The sequence below is a fragment of the Erythrolamprus reginae genome, chromosome 9 (genome assembly GCF_031021105.1).
Source record: "Erythrolamprus reginae isolate rEryReg1 chromosome 9, rEryReg1.hap1, whole genome shotgun sequence".
Classification (NCBI taxonomy): domain Eukaryota; kingdom Metazoa; phylum Chordata; class Lepidosauria; order Squamata; family Dipsadidae; genus Erythrolamprus; species Erythrolamprus reginae.
Window position 1 is genome coordinate 12,413,067 of NC_091958.1, and position 20,798 is coordinate 12,433,864.

General features: G+C 40.4%; 1 protein-coding gene across 2 annotated transcripts in view; it reads left to right on the top strand.

Annotated features, from left to right (window-relative positions):
• Window positions 1-20,798, top strand: part of DPY19L3 (dpy-19 like C-mannosyltransferase 3) — a 47,768-nt gene that overhangs the window by 2,590 nt on the left and 24,380 nt on the right. For both annotated transcript variants that reach the window (XM_070760291.1, XM_070760292.1), the window contains exons 2-9: window positions 3,362-3,503; window positions 4,194-4,318; window positions 10,205-10,295; window positions 12,086-12,207; window positions 13,768-13,913; window positions 14,926-15,049; window positions 16,865-16,999; window positions 19,124-19,255. In XM_070760291.1, coding sequence (XP_070616392.1) covers window positions 3,401-3,503; window positions 4,194-4,318; window positions 10,205-10,295; window positions 12,086-12,207; window positions 13,768-13,913; window positions 14,926-15,049; window positions 16,865-16,999; window positions 19,124-19,255 — 978 coding nt within the window. In that variant the 5' untranslated portion in view covers window positions 3,362-3,400. The remainder of the gene's footprint in view (window positions 1-3,361; window positions 3,504-4,193; window positions 4,319-10,204; window positions 10,296-12,085; window positions 12,208-13,767; window positions 13,914-14,925; window positions 15,050-16,864; window positions 17,000-19,123; window positions 19,256-20,798) is intronic.

The following is a 20,798-nucleotide window of genomic DNA, read 5'->3' on the forward strand; positions in this document are numbered from 1 at the left end:
TATACCACGGTTTTTCAAAAATATTAATTAAAAAATACTTCGCGGTTTTTTCCCCTATACCACGGTTTTTCCCGCCCGATGACGTCATATGTCATTGCCAAACTTTCGTCTGCCTTTAAAAAACATTTTCTTAAATAAACTTTAATAAATAAACATGGTGAGTAATAATCTAAATGGTTGCTAAGGGAATGGGAAATTGTAATTTAGGGTTTTAAAGTGTTAAGGGAAGGCTTGTGATACTGTTCATAGCCAAAAATAGTGTATTTATTTCCGCATCTCTACTTCGCGGAAATTCGACTTTCACGGGCGGTCTCGGAACGCATCCCCCGCGAAAATCGAGGGAACACTGTATACATTTGTCAAGAATCATGAGGTACAACACTTTAATGATTGTCATTGAGAAAACAATGGGGCTACCTTTGAAGAGGGTTTGGAAACTTCAACCCGTCCAAAATGTAGCTGCACGAGCAGTCTTGGGCCTTCCAAGAAATGCCCACATCTCACCATCACTCCATGGACTGCATTGGCTGCCGATCTGTTTCCGGGCACAATTCAAAGTGTTGGTTATGACCTATAAAGCCCTACAGGGCATAGGACCAGACCATCTCAGAGACCGCCTTCTGCTGCACGAATCCCAGCGACCGGTGAGGTCCCACAGAGTTGGCCTCCTTAGGGTCCCGTTGACCAAACAATGTCGGCTGGCAGGACCTAGGGGAAGAGCCTTCTCTGTAGGGGCCCCGACCCTCTGGAATCAACTCCCCCCAGAGATTCGCACTGACCCCACTCTCCTCGCCTTCCGAAAGAGTTTAAAAACTCATCTTTGCCGCCAGGCTTGGGGCTTTTAGATCTTCCCCCTGACCAATGAATTTGTTGAGCATAATTGTTGAATGATTGGTTTGATAGGTTTTCTTTTAATTGAATTTAATGGTTGTTTTAAATGTAGTATTAATTGGATTCATATTATTGTTCTGTTTTAGTACATGCTGTGAGCCGCCCCGAGTCCTTGGAGAGGGGCGGCATACAAATCCAAATAAATAAATAAATGAATGAATGAATGAATGAATGAATGAATGAATAAATGAATAAATGAATAAATGAATGAATGTCAATATTAATAGAAATATTCAAGCTGTCCAGGTTGAAAAACACTGGCCTAAGGGTTCAGTGACATCAGTCTGCACATTACGTAGCAGTTTCAGGAATTATAATCCCTCTTCCGTCTGGCAAAATTCATATTAATCCCCTAAACATACCTCTTGTGCTCTGTCAGTGGTGGGTTGCTACAGGGTTCATTCCAGATTGTGCGAACCAGTAGCGGCAGTGTAGTGAGGCTCCGCCCACCTGCCTGGACATCTCTGCTCCAACTCAGAAGCACCTACATGCGCTTCAATAGCAATAGCAAACCGGTAGCAACGGTAAATCCACTACTGTATGTACAGTGTTCCCTTGATTTCCGCGTGGGATGCGTTCCAAGACCGCCCGCGAAAGTTGAATTTCCGCGAAGTAGAGATGCGGAAGTAAATACACCATTTTTGGCTATGGACAGTATCACAAGCCTTCCCTTAACACTTTAAACCCCTGAATTACTATTTCCCATTCCCTTAACAACCATTTACTCACCATTATTACTGGTACTCACCACTGAATAAGACACTTAGTGATCCTAATATTTATAAACATAATTATTTATTAACAATAATTTGTTATTTATTTGCAAAAATTATTAGTTTGGCGATGATATATGATGTTCATCGGGTGGGAAAAACCGTGGTATAGGAAAAAAAACTGCGAAGTGTTTTTTAATTAATTTTTTTTTAAAAAAAATTGGTATAGGCTATTCGCGAAGTTCGAACCCGCGTAAATCGAGGGAACACTGTATATTATTAAATAAATACAATTAAGAAAATGGGTATGGATCATCAATTATTGTGATGTTCTAAAAATAAAAAATCAATAAAGGAAACATTTTTTAAAAATTCTTTCCATCAACCAATAATAGATAAAACAGCACTTCCTTCTTCCTTTCTATTGCACGCTGCTTATTTAAACATTGAGTTGAACTTAGAGAACCTGGGCACTTTGTGGTCACACCCTTGGCAAATTGTCTTAGCAAAAGCGCAGAAGCTGCTTGTCTCTGCTTTGGCCTATGATAGTTTTTCAAACTTTTTAAGTAGATTTTTACCCCAGTGGGATTTTCCTACATATTTTACCAGGAAACCTAGTTTTGGTTTGTTAGCCATTGCAGTCATAAGCTCAGGTCCTTATGGGGCTACAGGTATTTATTTATTTATTTATTTATTTATTGGATTTGCATGCCGCCCCTCTCCGGAGACTCGGGGCGGCTAACAGCAACAATAAAGCAGTGTACAATAGTAGTCTGATGTTAGAAACAATTAAAAACCCATTAATATAAAAAAACCAAACATACATACATACCATGCATAGAATTGTAAAGGCCTAGGGGGAAAGAGTATCTCAATTCCCCCATGCCTGATGGCAGAGGTGGGTTTTAAGCAGCTTACGAAAGGCAAGGAGGGTGGGGGCAATTCTAATCTTTGGGGGGAGTTGGTTCCAGAGGGCTGGGGCCGCCACAGAGAAGGCTCTTCCCCTGGGTCCCACCAAGAGGCATTCTTTAGTTGATGGGACCCGGAGAAGATCCACTCTGTGGGACCTAACTGGTCGCAGCAGAAGGCGGTCCCTGAGATAATCTGGTCCGGTGCCATGAAGGGCTTTATAGTTGGTGTATAAGATGCATCCAAATTTTCACCCTCTTTTTGGGGGTAAAAAGGTCTGGCATATATTCCAAAAAATACAGTATTTGATTTCCATAGTTGACATTCTCACTTCCTGGTGGTCATTTGGTATTAAAAAGTCTTCGTAAAGACTTGTAACCTGAAAAGGTTGCAACCGTGAAAAATGGTCATGAGTCATATTTTTTAGTGTCTTTGTTACTTTGAATAGTCACTAAACAAACTGTTGTAATTTGAGGACTACCTGTATTGTGCCAAGGCTCCAGGAAAGAAAAATCAAGATACAGTATTTTGCTTTTATTCTATCTTTTTTATACCCTGGCTGACAAATCTGTCATCTCAAATGAACTAATGTGTTTGATGATCGTGTTTATTTCTCTAATTTATTTGTGACAGGAATAAGCCAACAAATGATTAATTGCTCTGCAAGGGAAAAAAACTATAATTCTTCAGCATTAATGTTCAAAGCCTGCCATTTTTCTGTGTAGTGTGAATATTTACTTCCTGGTATAATTTTTAAAAGGAGGAGAAAGGGAAGAAGGATTGATTGATTTTTAAGTGTATGTTTAATTAACACCTCTCGTACTTTGTGTTTGTAAATATGCATATAGGAACCAGATGAAGTATAATGTGTGAATGTTACTGACATCATGACAAGTGTTAGACAGAGAAGAGGAATAAAAAACAGCAATGTTCCACAAGATTGTCTGTCACATGAGAAAAATTGGAAACTTAACGAGAAGAGCGTGGCTGGTAAGTCACAATTGTGAGAAAGAAAAATTAAAACAATTTTTGGTCACTTTTTTTAACAGTTTTCCTCTTTGATCTCCTCCCCTGCTTTTTAAATTTTTGTTATTTTTGTTGCTTTGCATTCTGTCTTTCTTTGAAACTTATTGAAACCGTGTTATTTTTTTAAAAAAAATTAACTTATAATAAGCATTCAGGATATCCCAAAAGACAGGATACAGTTTTAAGCTTTTTAAATTTTAAAATTGCACCAAAGCTTTTGGGACAGTCTGTATAAACGTATTATTCTCATTGTACTCCTTCATCGTTACTTTATTACTCTATTATTTTATTTCTGTTCTGTTTGCACGGTTTTCCTTTCCTTCCTTTTCATTATTGTAAGGCAGCCAACAAAGTTAACAAACAAAATAAAGGCATTCTTCTTCCACTTCTTCCAATCAAGGTTCTATGTTTTTTGTTTTTAAACTGGCAGATTCCATGGCTTAATTTTTAAAATTTTATTATTATTTTTTTAAAAAATTATGCCGCCTGTCTTCCATATAAGAAAACTCTGGCCAGCTTACAAGTTATAAAATAAGTAAATATATATATATTGAAGCATTAAAACTACACATATTTATGGATAGAACATGGACAGTAACTGGAGAAGATGATTGTCTTCATTTCAAAACCTTTTAATTTTAAACTTTTAACTAGGTACAAAACTATGGAAGAAAGTTTCACTTGTTCTTGGCGGAATTGTGGGCCTTTTCTTGGGAATACTCACATCTGTTTACATCTCCACACTTCATGAAAACGATCTGTGGTTTTCAAATATCAAGGTAAAAACATCGTTTATTTATTTATTTATTTATTTATTTATTTGTTTGTTTATTTATTATTTAGATTTGTATGCCGCCCCTCTCCGCAGACTTGGGGCGGCTCACAACAAGATAAAACAATTCATGACAAATCTAAATTATAATTTAAAATATTTTTTAAAAAACCATTTACTAAGCAAACATACATACAAACATACCATGCATAAATTGTATAAGCCCAGGGGAGATGTCTCAGTTCCCCCACGCCTGACGACAAAGGTGGGTTTTAAGGAGCTTACGAAAGGCAAGGAGAGTAGGGGCAGTTCTAACCTCTGGGGGGAGCTGGTTCCAGAGAGTCGGGGCCGCCACAGAGAAGGCTCTTCCCCTGGGGCCCGCCAACCGACATTGTTTAGTTGACGGGACCCGGAGAAGGCCCACTCTAATCGTTGTTGCGTTCTGAAAGTTTTGGTCTGTTCCTGTCCTTCATCATAAACGTGTGTGTACTGCACAGGGATGTCAAGCTGCAATAATTAGCAGCAACACAAGCATTTGAATAAACTATATCCACATTTTACATATTGAGGTTTATAAAATGTACACTGAGAGCATATGCACCAATGACAAATCCCTTGTGTGTCCAATCACACTTGGCCAGTAAAGAATTCTAGCCTATTCTAAATATACTGCTCAAAAAAATAAAGGGAACCCTCAAATAACACATCCTAGATCTGAATGAATGAAATATTCCCATTGAATACTTTGTTCTGTACAAAGTTGAAGGTGCACAACAGCATGTGAAATTGATTGTCAATCAGTGTTGCTTCCTAAGGGGACAGTTTGATTTCACAGAAGTTTGATTTACTTGGAATTATATTGTGTTGTTTAAGTGTTCCCTTTAGTTTTATGAGCAGTGTATATGTATGTCTACCTCCTATTCTATTAATATTGTTACTACTAAAGAGGAACTACGTTGTTTTCTTAACTAATGTTAATATGACTGAATGGATTTTACTATTAAATTGTTAAGCTCTGGCCACAATTGATGAGAGTCTAGGAAAAAAGTAGAACTTGTTACAGAACTGGCAAATAAAGAAAGCAGATGTTAGCTTAGTATAGAACAGATGTAAAACAGTAATGTTTACCCCATAAAGTGTGGCATTCGATGGAATACAGCTGGTACCCAGCTTACAGATTAATTATGTTTGATGCATTTTTGCTAATTGGATCCCTCTCTATGATCAATCTTCCTCCCCCATTAAACCCAGAATGTTTCAAAAAATATGTTAGATGATATTGTACATTATATATACTCCCCCCCCCCCCCAATGCATAACAAATGTGAAGACATCAGTTGTATTAATGTACAAGCTTTGTGGCTGATTGAATTTAGGGTAGAAGAATTCCTATCCAAACAACTGAAAGTGCTTTGGGGTCTCCTGCTTCAAAGATGGCAAAATCTATCATCTGGAATTGGTTTTTGGCTGGTTGGGGAATTCTGGGAATTGAAGTCAACATTCCAACATTTGGAATTTTGTTGTAAGTGATCCTCAACCAACTCTGATAATGGCAGATTCTGAGGAGGTTGAACCAGGGCCAACTTGGTACCCTAGGCCAGTGGTTTTGCCAGCTGATGCAAAGAGTGAGAGTTATGGAGAAATAATCCTAGATGAACTTGAAGGACCACCATAGATGGCAGATACGCCAATGACAGTAAGATCTGACTTAGAGGAGGAGAGGAGGAAGAAGACCTTGAGCCTTTGTTAGATGCCCGCTTTAGAAGACTAAGAAAAAGACAAGAATACTTGTATGGGAAAAGGAATTAGTCTGTAGTTTTTTAACTCTAGGGAATTGTTGACCACTCCTCATAGATATTTAAGGGTGGCTCATGAGAAATTCAGGCTGGAGTTTCAAAGTTCTGTAATGAAGTCAGTTGAGTTTGAGGTTCCAGCCATGTTATGCTAGCCAACTGTTATTTCTCAGCTAAAATCCTTGGTATAGAATTGCCCTGTCTATGGAGAGTCTGGAATGCTGTAACTGTAAGTCAGTGAAACTGACGAATCCTTATCTCATACAGGAATATGCAATTAGCTTTGATCTTTGGCAGCAGCTTGGCCACTGGACTGTTTATCTTTTAACTCTTTTCACTGAGAAGCTGCCGAGGTGAACTCAAATGCAGAGACTTGGCTTGTATAAATGATGCTTTCTATATAAGAAGGTTTGATTTGAAATATCAGCGAATGGATTCCTCCTTTGTTTTCAATCTGTGTAGGCCCGGGGTAGAACAGAATATTTTTGGTCGTGGGTTCAGTCCCCCCTTCCTAAAGTTGCTAAGTTTGTCCTTTGTGATTGGACCATCACTGAAGTCATTATAGCAAACATGTAGTCTTGAAGTTCTCAGTGTGGTAGAAAATTTGTATCCTTCACAAAGGGGCGAAGTGCTCCTGGTTTGCTCGGGCCTGTCAGTCGTCGGAGAGCCAGTTGCGAAGGGGTCGTGAGGCTCCACCTACTTGCACGGACGCCGCCATTTGGATTCTTTTACCATTGGTGCACGGGAAAAGCGTTCTGTGCATGCGCGGAGGGTAAAAGAACCCAAATGGAGGCGGGTGGGCGGAGCCTCACGCTCCCTTCGCGACCAGTTCTCCGACGACTGACAGGCACGAGCGAAACGGGAGCGTTTCACCCCTGCCACAAACTTCAACAACGGGACATCATCCCACCACTGGCCTGAAATACAGTGATACTTCGTCTTACAAACGCCTCATCATACAAACTTTTCGAGATACAAACTCGGGGTTTAAGATTTTTTTGCCTCTTCTTACAAACTATTTTCACCTTACAAACCCACCGCCGCCGCTGGGATGCCCCACCTCTGGACTTCCATTGCCAGCGAAGCACCCGTTTTTGCACTGTTGGGATTCCCCTGAGGCTCCCCTCCATGGGAAACCCCACCTCCAGACTTCCGTGTTTTTGTGATGCTGCAGGGGAATCCCAGCAGCGCAAAAAAGGGGAATTCGCTGGCAACAGAAGTCCGGAGGTGGGGTTTTGAGGACTTCAGTGTTTTTGCGATGCTACAATTTCACTGATGCTCCCTTCGCTGGGAAACCCCATCTCCAGACTTCCGTTGCCAATGAAGTGCTCATTTTAGCGATGCTGGGAAACACAGAAGTCCAGAGGTAGGATTTCCCATGGAGGAGAGCCTCAGGGGAATCCCAGCAGTGGAAAAACGGGCGCTTCGGCTGGCAAAAGGGGTGAATTTTGGGCTTGCACGCATTAATCGCTTTTCCATTGATTCCTATGGGAAACATTGTTTCGTCTTACAAACTTTTCACCTTAAGAACCTCGTCCCGGAACCAATTAAGTTTGTAAGACAAGGTATCACTCTATGTCCTTTGTGCCAGTGGTGATCTGCTCAAATAATTTGTGTCAGTTGTTGGCTGATAACATCATGTTGGATATTAGTTCTTCCTTCTCTCCTCCATAGATATCCCGGCTACCCACCTGATAAGCCTTGAATGTCAGCGAGACAATAAAACAGACAAATACAGCCGATAAAACAGCTTTAAAACAAGCAGAGTCCCTTAAGTCTTTGCCACTCAGGAGATTAAATGCTTACTGGCATAAAAAGCATCTTTCCCACGTTGCAAAAGACAAGATTATTTTAAATAGAAAGACTCTATCCGATTCATATTGGGATCAGAAATGGAATGTAAAATGACAGGGTGATGGCTGTAACATACAAATGACTTTAGGAAAGACAAAAGAACGTAGAAAAGACGTTCGTAAAATTTCCATTGGGTTCAATCCAGATTAGAGTAAACTAATTGATTTTGGTGGATTATTCTAATCACTTTTTTCACTTATTCTAATATTATTCAACATATAATTCATTCAACTTCAGCTTTTTCATGTTAAGTGTAAGAATTAAAAAGAAAGAGAAAGTTCAGCTACCAATTTTAAATTTACATTTTACCCAAGAGCACTTTGGTTCTTATGTGTAGGGCACATCAGTTAAGACTTTTTTTTGTCAGTTTAAAATCACAAGAATTACCGGATCATGGTAGTAACTTTAAAAAAATAATGCTAGGTTAAGTGTCGTCCCCCCCCCCCCCCTTTGATTATCACACCTATGCCTGATAGCTGAAATGAAACGTAGTTTATAGTTCCTTGCATTTTTTAGGAACTTATATTTTGGTCAACGTACAAAATTGTCTGGAATATGTGGACGTCAGTAAGAAGAGTTTAAAGCTTTGCTGTGTCATCAACTCGCAAAATGATCTTGATTAATCTTTCAACCTCAATTTCACACTGCTTGAGCTAGGAAAGTTAGTGATCTATGGCCCGGAATAACTATTGTGAGAAATGAGATAAGTATTGCAAATGGCTTTGCCTGTTTAATGTATTGGGTTGCATCTCAACCTAATCGTGCAAAGATTAGATGCCCTGAAGTCAATATGCATGGATTTAACCCATAAGTTTTAAAAGTTGTATGGCATAAACTTTTGCCAGACCGATCCTCGAATACAGCTCATCTGTTTGGAACCCATATCGCATCTCAGACATTAACACCCTTGAAAAGGTCCAAAGATACTTCACCAGAAGAGCCCTTCTCTCCTCCACTCGAAACAGAACACCCTATGAAACTAGACTTTCAATCCTGGGCCTAGAAAGTTTAGAACTAAGACGCCTTAAACAAGATCTAAGTATTGCCCACAAGATCATATGCTGCAACGTCCTGCCTGTCGGCGACTACTTCAGCTTCAACCACAACAACACAAGAGCACACAATAGATTTAAACTTAATATTAACCGCTCCAAACTTGACTGTAAAAAATATGACTTCGGTAACCGAGTTGTCGAAGCGTGGAACTCATTACCGGACTCCATAGTGTCATCCCTAAACCCCCAGCACTTTACCCTTAAATTATCTACGGTTGACCTATCCAGATTCTTAAGAGGTCAGTAAGGGGCGAGTACAAGTGCACTAGAGTGCCTTCCGTCCCCTGTCCTATTGCTCTCCTATATCTCCTATACCTTTCTTCTATTCCTATATCTCTTCTTCTATTCTTTCATTGATATGCTCTATTACTATACCTTCTTTTCTATTATTTCTTAGATATATTTTACCATGAGTATCTCCTCTATAACCTTCATCATGTATTTTTTCTATGTGTATATAGATATATACCCACTAAAACTCTCATTGTGTATTGGACTAAATAAATAAATAAATAAATTCTTCGCGGTCTTACTCCAACTCTATTCTACTTAAGACTTAAGTTGAAACATTGCAGTCAGGCTTAATGGGACAGGTTTGGTTTTTATAACATTTGCAATATGTCAGACAAAGTTACAGCCCTTCCAAAGTGGGAATTGAATCAACTTTAGGATGTACAACAAATCATAGTTAAACATGGCCTTCCTGTGATATGTAAACCCTGCCCAAGTGTACTACACAGGACAAGGTCAAGCAAGAACAGTTGCATAAACTGGGTATCTATAGTTTAATGAAAAGAAGGACTAGGGTAGACATGAAAGCAGTGCTCCAATATCTCAGGGGTTGCTACAAAGAAGATGGGGTCAACCTATTCTCCAAAGTACCTGAGGGTAGGACAAGAAGCAATGGGTGGTAACTAAACAAGGAGAGAAGCAACTTAGAACTAAGGAGAAATTTCTTGACAGTTAGAACAATTAATCAGTGGAACAACTTGCCCCCAAAAGTTGTGAATGCTCCAACACTGGAGGTTTTAAAGACAAAATTGAATAACTATTTGTCTGATGTAGGGTTTCCTGCCTAAGTAAGGGAGTTGGACCTCCAAGGTCCTTTTCCACTCTGTTATTCTATTCTAAAATTAATAAATAAATAATTTAAAGTACTTCTTGCATCTCAACTGATGTATTTCCTTCTAGGAAGTAGAACGGGAAATTTCCTTCAGAACAGAATGTGGTTTATACTACTCCTATTACAAACAGATGCTGGCAGCTCCATCAATTCAACAAGGTATTGTAGAGTTGGTGTTTTTAATGTTATTTTTCTGCATCAAACATATCAACTGTTCATGCTTAGAACCAATTATCCAGCTTTGCCTTCCATAGATAGTTGTTCTGTCGAGCTCTCTGGTAGAATCCTCCTGAAAATGCACAGATACAATTTCAGGCATACACACGTTTGAGAATTCAAAACAATGTTCTTTATACCGAAAATGCAAATAAACGAAGCACTCTTTTTGTATAGCAAAGAGCACTTGTCTCCAAACAAACTGGTAATTTGTACAAGTCCCTTATCAGTTCTGAGTTACTTAGTTTGCAGCTGTGAGGCAATTCACAGTCCTTCTTCTTCCACAAAGTGAAACACACTTTGCTCTGGTTTAGTTTCAAAGCGGGGAAGAATCAGCACCCAAAGGTCGAAGTCAGCAAAGCAGGCACGAAACACAACGATCAGATAATCCTCCACAATGGCCAAACCCACAGGCTGCTATTTATAGCAGCCTCACTAATTACCGCAGCCCCACCCAACCACAGGTGGCCTCATTTTCTTTGATAATAATCTCTCCGTTGTTGCCTATGCATTGCTCTCCGCATGCGTGGCTGTATCATTAACTCTTGTTCTGAATCCAAGGAGGAGCTAGATAATTGATCTCCTTCTGAGCTGTCTGCCACACTCTCCTCCTCCCTGTCACTCATGTCTTCTTGGTCAGAGGAGCCTTCATCAGCAGATTCCACCGGGAGCAAAACAGGCCTGCAGCATGTGGATGTCTCCCCCACATCCACAGTCCTTGGGGCAGGAGCTGGGCCAAAGCTAACCACAACAGATAGTCCTTGACTTTTGATCACAATTGAGACTAGAATTTACATGGTTAATCCACGTGGTTGTTAAATCATGCCCAACTTCGCAACATTTTGTCATGATTGTTAAGCGAATCATTGCAGTTGTTACAGTCTTTTAAACAAACCCAGTTTTCTCCATTAACTTTGCATATCTGGCTCTCGGGCCGCATGCCACCTTTGAGAGCTATTAATGTGGCCTCACAAAATTATAATAAAGAATATTTAAAAAAATAAAGGAGGCTTGTTATTTATCTACAATAAACTGTGTTATAAGAACATAAGAAGAGCTCTGCTGAATCAGGCCAAAGCCAATCAAGTCCAGCATTCTGTAACACACAGTGGCCCACCAATTGTCCATGGGGATCTTGAGCAGAAAGAGAAGGCAAAACCCTCCCTTTCCCTTGACCCCCAACAAATGGTACTCAAGGGAATCCTGCCTGCCTCAACCCACATAGAAGCGGCCCTCGGACATCCCTTTCAATAACCACCGATACACTTGGCATCCATGAATCTGTCTAATCCTGCCTTGAAGCTATCCAGGCTGACAGCTGTCACAACTTCTTCTGGAACTGAATTCCATAAACCAAGGACCCTCTGGGTGAAGAAATATTTCCCTGTATTTGTCCTCACTTTCTTACCTATGAAGTTTAGGGAGTACCCCATCATCCTAGTATTGTGTGATAGAGAAAAGAATTTTTCTCTTTGATATATATTTTATATGTGGCTCAGGACAATTTGTTTTTACTTAACATGGCCCAAGCAAGCGAAAAGATTGGATACCCATACTCTAAACTAAACCAAGAAAATAAAGTCATTTGGTTGAGATGGGCAGAACAAATGAATGAATAAATGACATTATTTCAGTTTCTTTCTTTGTAACTTCACTTTAGCATAAGTCTTTGACATTTTCATGGATTTATATAGGTGGAGGTGTCACATTTTCTCTTCCTTTTCACTGTGCAGGTTTACACAGCTTGATCTATGACAATAAAACTGAATCCATGAGGACAATTAACATACTTGAAAGGATGAACGTTTATCAAGAAGTATTTCTCAGCATACTATACAGAGTGCTTCATTTGAAAGTAAGTTGTAATGAAAGATCCCCGGCAAATGCTCAAAAAAACCCCATCCTTATTGTTATGGTGTTTGCATAAATGCAGCAACACTTAATGTCATTGTTTTATATACACACACAGGGCCTGAAATTTATTTCAGAGCCAGCTCAAGGTTCACTCAGCCTTCCATCCTTCCGAGGTGGGTAAAATGAGGACCCAGATTGTTGGGGGCAATATGCTGATTCTGTAAATCGCTTAAGAGAGGGCTGTAAAAGGACTATGAAGTGGTATATGTCTAAACACTATTGCTATTTTTCTTTTGATACTTGGTTTGGTATAATGGTTAAAGTCCTGGCTTGGGAGTAGGGAAACATGAGATTTATTTATTCATTTATTCATTTATTTATTTATTGGATTTGTATGCCGCCCCTCTCCGCAGACTCGGGGCGGCTAACAGCAGCAATAAAACAGCATATAACAATAATCCAATACTTAAAACAGTTAAAAACCCATTATTATAAAAACCAATCATACATACAAACATACCATGGATAAAATTGTAAAGGCCTAGGGGGAAAGTGTATCTCAATTCCCCCATGCCTGGCGGCAGAGGTGGGTTTTAAGCAGCTTACGAAAGGCAAGGAGGGTGGGGGCAATTCTAATCTCTGGGGGGAGTTGGTTCCAGAGGGTCGGGGCCACCGCAGAGAAGGCTCTTCCCCTGGGCCCCGCCAAACGGCATTGTTTGGTTGACGGGACCCAGAGAAGACCCACTCTGTGGGACCTAACTGGTCGCTGGGATTCGTGCGGCAGAAGGCGGTCCTGGAGATAATCTGGTCCGGTGCCATGAAGGGCTTTATAGGTCATAACCAACACTTTGAATTGTGACCGGAAACTGATCGGCAACCAGTGTAGACTGCGGAGTGTTGGTGTAACATGGGCATATTTGGGAAAGCCCATGATAGCTCTCGCAGCTGCATTCTGCACGATCTGAAGTTTCCGAATACTCTTCAAAGGTAGCCCCATGTAGAGAGCATTACAGTAGTCGAGCCTCGAGGTGATGAGGGCGTGAGTGACTGTGAGCAGTGACTCCTGGTCCAAATAGGGTCGCAACTGGTGCACCAGGCGAACCTGGGCAAACGCCCCCCTCGCCACAGCTGAAAGGTGTTTCTCTAGTCCTACCTTAGGAGAGGAAGCTATCTGGATGACTTTGGCCCAATCGTTTTCATCTTACCGTATGAAGACGATTTTGACTGGCAAAACATCCTCTAAAATCTTGCCTACAAAAATGCAAAGATTGGTATTTGTAGCCTGCAAGAGTAAAGATTGACTCAAAGACACACACACACACACACAATCATATTTGCTTAGATGTAAATCTTGCTGTGTTCAATGAGGTCAAGTTCTTCCACCAAAAGTACAGGAGGCTTGAAGAATTACAGGATGCCTTACTTGAACACATCAAGTTTCAAAAGTCTTCCCAATAAGCAGGATGTATTTTACAGAAATGTTTTTTTTTATATGAATAGTTGACATCATGCTGAAAGGAAATATGGCTACCTCACTCCTTGATTTATCCTTCCTTTGCAGAGATTTTTAGAACCCGTTTATTTTTACATCTATACCCTGTTCAGCCTTCAGGCTGTGTATGTCCTTGCCTTGTATGCAACTAGTTGGCTTCTTAGCGGAACGTGGTTTTCAGGTGTATTAGCTGCTGTCTGGTATATAGTCAACAGGTGAGGTTGTCTTCTCTTACCATCATAAATGATTTTTCTCCCCTGGGGACCGTTTTTACCTGAAAACATCAGAAACTTTGCATTAGGAGTGCTACCTTGGGAATTCTGGGTATTGAGGTCCATAAGTCTTAAAGTTGTCAAGTTTGGGGACCCCTGGTGTAAACCTTTGGTTGGATTTCACAATAGGCAAAGAATACAGTGATCCCTCGTTTTTCGCGGGGGATGCGTTCCAAGACCACCCGTGAAAAACGAATTTCCGCGAAGTAGAGGAAAGATATTTTTTAATGTATTTAACAAGTATTTGGACTTTTAAAACCCACCCTTTGCATTAAACAGTCATTCTATAATGTTTCGCAGCTGGAACTACATGTGGTATCCTACCAGTTTCTTTAATGGAGTACAGTACAGTGTTCCCTCGCTTTTCGCGGGGGATGCGTTCCGAGACCGCCCGCAAAAGTCGAATTTCCGCGAAGTAGAGATGCAGAAGTAAATACACTATTTTTGGCTATGAACAGTATCACAAGCCTTCCCTTAACCCTTTAGACCCCTAAATTGCAATTTTCCATTCCCTTAGCAACCATTCAGATGATTACTCACCATGTTTATTTATTAAAATTTATTCAAAAAATATTTATTAAAGGCAGACGAAAGTTTGGCGATGACATATGATGTCATCGGGTGGGAAAAACCGTGGTATAGGGAAAAAACCCGCAAAGTATTTTTTAATTAGTATTTTTGAAAAACCGTGGTATAGACTTTCCGTGAAGTTCGAACCCGCGAAAATCGAGGGAACACTGTAGTACTTATAGAAGAATTTTATGAATTTTTAATGGATTTAAAAAATTTAATGGATTTAAGCCCCCTTTGAAAACTTGTGAAATAGTGAATCCGTGAAAGATGAACCATGAAGTAGCGAGGGATTACTGTATTCCAACTGTGTTTTAATTTCCGCCTCTCTTGAAGAGTTTCCCCATCTTAGCTTAGAACTAACTTTAGATTTTGATTTCCACAGAGTAGATACCACCCGAGTGGAGTTCACCATCCCGCTAAGAGAAAACTGGGCACTACCATTCTTTGCCGTCCAGCTCACTGCGATTACGGTCCTTTTCAGACCACATTTACGATCGGCTCACGAAGTAAGTCTCTCGTTCCTTGTCCAAAAACATAGAAACATAGAATACTGATGGCAGAAAAAGACCTCATGGTCCATCTAGTCTGCCCTTATACTATTTTCTGTATTTTATCTTAGGATGGATATATGTTTATCCCAGGCATGTTGAAATTCATTTACTGTGGATTTACCAACCACGTCTGCTGGAAGTTTGTTCCAAGGATCTACTACTCTTTCAGTAAAATAATTTTCTCACGTTGCTTTTGATCTTTCCCCCAACTAACTTCAGATTGTGTCCCCTTGTTCTTGTGTTCACTTTCCTATTAAAAACACTTCCCTCCTGAACCTTATTTAACCCTTCAACGTATTTAAATGTTTCGATCATGTCCCCCCTTGTCCTTCTGTCCTCCAGACTATACAGATTGAGTCCATTAAGTCTTTCCTGATACGTTTTATGCTTAAGACCTTCCACCACTCTTGTAGCCCGTCTTTGGACCCGTTCAATTTTGTCAATATCTTTGTGTAGGTGAGGTCTCCAGAACCGAACACAGTATTCCAAATGTGGTCTCACCAGCGCTCTATATAGCGGGATCATAATCTCCCTCTTCCTGCTTGTTATGCCTCTAGCTATGCAGCCAAGCATCCTACTTGCTTTCCCTACCGCCTGACTGCACACAAAAAAAAAAAGTTTTCTTCAGAAAATGTTTTGCTGCAGCTAAAGAAATATTGGGAATGGTTTGGAAACCAAATATACCTAGCATTTGCCAATTCTCCTCTTCTCTTGTCTTCCTCCTCCTCCTCTGTTCTACTATTTTACTATTACTATTTATTAGATTTGTATGCCGCCCCTCACCGCAGACTCGGGGCGGCTCACAACAACAATTAATAACAATGTGATAATGTAACAAATCTAATATTTAACAGAAAGCATCTAAACCCCCATAATTTAAAAACCATACAACACAAGCATACCATACATAAAACTATATAAGCCTGGGGGAGATGTCTCAATTCCCCCATGCCTGGCGATATAGGTGGGTCTTAAGCAATTTACGAAAGACAAGGAGGGTGGGGGCAGTTCTGATCTCTGGGGGTAGTTGATTCCAGAGGGCCGGGGCCGCCACAGAGCAGGCTCTTCCCCTGGGTCCCACCAAATGACATTGTTTAGTCGACGGAACCCGGAGAAGGTCAACTCTGTGGGACCTTATCGGCCGCTGGGATTCGTGCGGCAGAAGACGGTCCTGGAGTATTCTACTCTACTCTATACATTATATATTTAGATTTAGATTTATTGGATTTATATGCCGCCCCTCTCCGTAAACTCGGGGCGGCTCACAACAATGGTAAGCAAAACATAGTAACAAATCTAATATTTCACAATCTAAATTACAGTTTTAGGTTAAAAAATCCAAAAGAACCTCAATATATAAAAAGAAAACAAGCACACAATCGAATCATACACAAAAACTACATGGGCAAGGGGGAGATGTTTCAATTCCCCCATGCCTGACGGCAGAGGTGGGTTTTAAGGAGTTTCTCAAAGGCAAGGAGGGTGGGGGCAATCCTAATCTCTTATTCTCCTCTCCTTATTCTCCTTATTCTCCTCTCCTCCTTCTCTTTCTCTTCTTCCTCTATTCTACTCTACCCTACTCTACTCTGCTGTATTCTCCTCTCTTCCTTCTCTTCCTCTTCCTCTACTCTTCCTCCGCCTCCTCTGTTCTGTTCTATTGCCATGGTGGTGCAGGGGTTTGAAAGCAGTATTGCAATACTGACTCTGCCCAAATCCAAAGCCTTCTATTCTTCTTTTTTCATCACTTGTTTTTCTTCTTTCTTCTTACAGAGGTTGACCCTTCTCGCTGTGTTTGTTGCCACCTTCCTCTTAAGTTTGACTTGGCAATTTAATCAGTTCATCCTGTTGATCCAAGCCATGGCTTTGTTCACCCTCGACTGCCTTGACATGATTCCTGAAGGAAAAGTAAGTTCATTATCAGGTGGGGCATTCAGTGGCGATGGAGGGGGTGGGATTATTAAAAATAATGAATTTAAACTGGGTTGTGTTCTGCCGGCGTGTTTCAGCCGCCTGTAATTACAGGGTAATTAGTCCAGGAAGACACACACCACACGATAAAAGGAAAACCCAAAAGTTTTTATAAACAGAAAAAACAGAAACAGTTCCCTTTTTAAATATCAAAGGGATTTTCTGGAACACACAAGGCACAGGTTAAATGCAATCCAATTGCTCACCCAATAAGTGGGAAATTGAGTCCAATTCTAAAGTCCAGAGAGTCCACACAATCTTGAACAGCACAAAAACCACAATCTTGACAAAACAATGAATCAGATAAACTGCCATGAGGCTAAAACACCAGGCTGCACTTTTATCTGTAGCACTAATTACAGCAGCCCCACCCAACCACAGGTGGCCTCATTTTCTCTTGTAATAATCCTTCAGTTGTTGTCTCCTATGCATCACTCTACGCACGCGTGGATGTGTCATTAATTCTTGTTCAGAATCCAAGGATGATACAGATGATTGATCTCCTCCTGGGCTGTCTGCCAAACTCCCCTCTTCCCTGTCACTCACGCCTCCTTGGTCAGAGGAGGCTTCGTCGTCAGATTCCATCGGGAGCAAAACAGGCCTGCGGCATGTGGATGTCTCCCCCACATCCACCTGCACATTCCTTGGGGCAGGAGCTGGGCCAGAGCTAACCACAACAGGTTGGATATAAAACAAAAACGAGTCATGTAAATTTAGTCTCTTTCATCTAAGCATTAATGCCAAAAAATGCATAAGCATGGAAAAATGACGATGTACAGTAGTCCCTCGCTATACCGCGCTTCACCTACTGCGGCTTCACTTCATCGCGGGTTTCTGAGGAAGTCGATTGGCAGATTTAAACAGCCCGCCGAACTCGATTGGCAGGTTTTTTAAAAATATATATATATCTAAAATTGTAAATACTGTATTTAAATACTGTATCTAAAATAAATACTGTGTGGGAAGGGTTTATAAACACTTAAAACAATGAAAACTTACCAAACAATTACAATATAAATACTTAAATAAGTACTATCAGTCGATAAATTCCCCATCGCGGATTTCACCTATCGCGGCCAGGTCTGGAACGTAACACCAGCGATAGGTGAGGGACTACTGTATATCAAAAGAAGTAGAGGTAACTGAAAAAATAACAGTCTATAGTAAAATGGATAAATTAACACATGTACTTAAAAATAAAGAAGATTCAGATTATTATAAATGCTGGGATAGACTTTATTGTTGGATGGAAAAATGGAAAAGATAAAAACAGATAGTTAAAATAAAAGACGTAACGATTAAGGAGAAGGAAATAGAAGCTTAAATATCGGGGGGGAAGAAAAAAGGGAGAAAGAGGGAAAGACCTATTTGAAAGGATGTATGGAAACTGTAAATTTATTTTATTTTATTTATTTATTGGATTTGTATGCCGCCCCTCTCTGGAGACTCGGGGCGGCTAACAGCAATAATAAGACAGCGTACAATAATAATCCAATAATAAAAACGATTAAAAACCCATTAATATAAAAACCAAACATACATACAGACATACCATGCATAAAATTGTAAAGGCCTAGGGGGAAAGAGTATCTCAATTCCCCCATGCCTGGCGGCAGAGGTGGGTTTTAAGACGCTTACGAAAGGCAAGGAGGGTGGGGGCAAATCTAATCTCTGGGGGGAGTTGGTTCCAGAGGGCCGGGGCTGCCACAGAGAAGGCTCTTCCCCTGGGTCCCGCCAAGCGGCATTGTTTAGTTGACGGGACCCAGAGAAGACCCACTCTGTGGGATCTAACTGGTCGCTGGGATTCGTGCAGCAGAAGGCGGTCCCTGAGATAATCTGGTCCGGTGACCGGTGCCATAATGAATTGTTAATATTAGCTATATAAGTATGAATAAGTATTAATGAATATCGTGGGAAATGTAAACTGACTTGTCACGTAACACTCACTATTTTTAAATGTTCTTTGTTTGTTATATGTATTTGTAAATAAACAATTTATTTTTTAAAAAATGCCAAAAAATAGAAGCTGAGTCCGGCATCACTTCTTAATCATTTTTGCAGGTGAGATGGCTCTATATCGTGCAGGGGGCCAGTCTGATGATGGTTTACATCTTACAATTCTTTAATTCTATGATAATTGGATCATTGCTTCTAAGCTTTAATATGTCAGCCTTGTTAGCAAGAAAACTTCAGGTACGTGTTCCATTTTCCTTTGCCAAAATACCTAGCTAAGAAAACAAAAGGTGCTGTTCGCTTGCTTTATCTTCCGTTTTTGTACCATTATAAGTGGTAGAGAGCAAGCGCAAATAAATATTATTTGCACTTCATTTTTTCCCCTTTTCCTCTCTGTCCTCGTGGCCCACAATTTTAATTAGAACTCAAATCTTAACATTTTCATCATGTTGTTTTCAGTTCTTTTCCACTTTATTGGTGCAGGTGGTTCTTAATTTACAACCACACATTGAGTGACCGTTTGAAGCTACAGCAACATTGAAAAAGTGACTTATGACCATTGCGACACCCTCGTGGCCATGCGATCAAAATTGAGTCATATTTACAACAGTTGCCGTTTCCCTACTACAGTGGTACCTCTACTTACAAACTTAATTCGTTCCGTTTCCAGGTTCTTAAGTAGAAAAGTTTGTAAGAAGAAGCAATTTTTCCCATAGGAACCAATGTAAAAGCCAATAATGTGTACGATTGGGGAAACCACAGGGAGGGTGGAGGCCCTGTTTCCTCCCAGGAGATTCCCAGAGACGCCCCTCGGAGGCTTCTACCCGCCTTTTCCAGCCCCATTTCTTCCCAGGAGATTCCTAGAGAGGCCCACAGAGGCTTCTCCCCGCCTTTTCCGGCCCTCTTTCCTCCCAGGAGATTCCTAGAGAGGCCCCGCGGGGGCCTTTTCCGGTTACAGTTTTGGAGGCTCAGGTTTGTAAGTGGAAAATGGTTCTTAAGAAGAGGCAAAAAAATCTTGAACCCCCGGTTTTTATCTAGAAAAGTTTGTAAGTAGAGGCGTTCTTAGGTAGAGGTACCACTGTACTTTTTTTTTTATTATTTTTTATTAATTTTTAACAAATTTATATACACACAACATAAAACAGTGCATAGTGAAATGTGCCCACCACCCAGACACACACACATTCCCCACCACCAAATCGGGGGTGTTTCTTATATAATCCACTTGACCCAAGAGCAATATATCTATTTACATATTATAGAGTGATTCCAATTTATTTCTTGTAGCTTGGTCTCGGATTCTGCTCATCATATATCGCCTTACCTTGTCCCACCGTCCCATCAGTTGTCCCAACTCAGTTTCATTATCCGAAGTTATCCTTTTATCCATAATTTCAAATTGAATATGGTCCACCATGTACCTATACCAATTTTGCATTGTCCATTTTGTCGCATCCTTCTAACCCAAAACTATTACTGCCTAAGCGCTTTCTATTGCTGCTTTTTTTATTTCTCTAAATTCTCCCATCGCATTGCTTTTAACTAGTACTGCCATTTCCTTAGTCCATTGTATATTTAGCATTCGATTGATATCCTCTTTCACTTTTTGCCAAAATTCCTGCACTATCGGGCATTCCCAAAACATATGCATAAACACTCCTTTATCTTGACACCCGTGCCAACAATTCCCCCTGACATTCTGCTGAAAGTGTGCGAGTACAGGTACCACTGTACTTGCATGAAGCTGAAAATGGCCTTTATTGGACAAGCAATGTGGCTAATA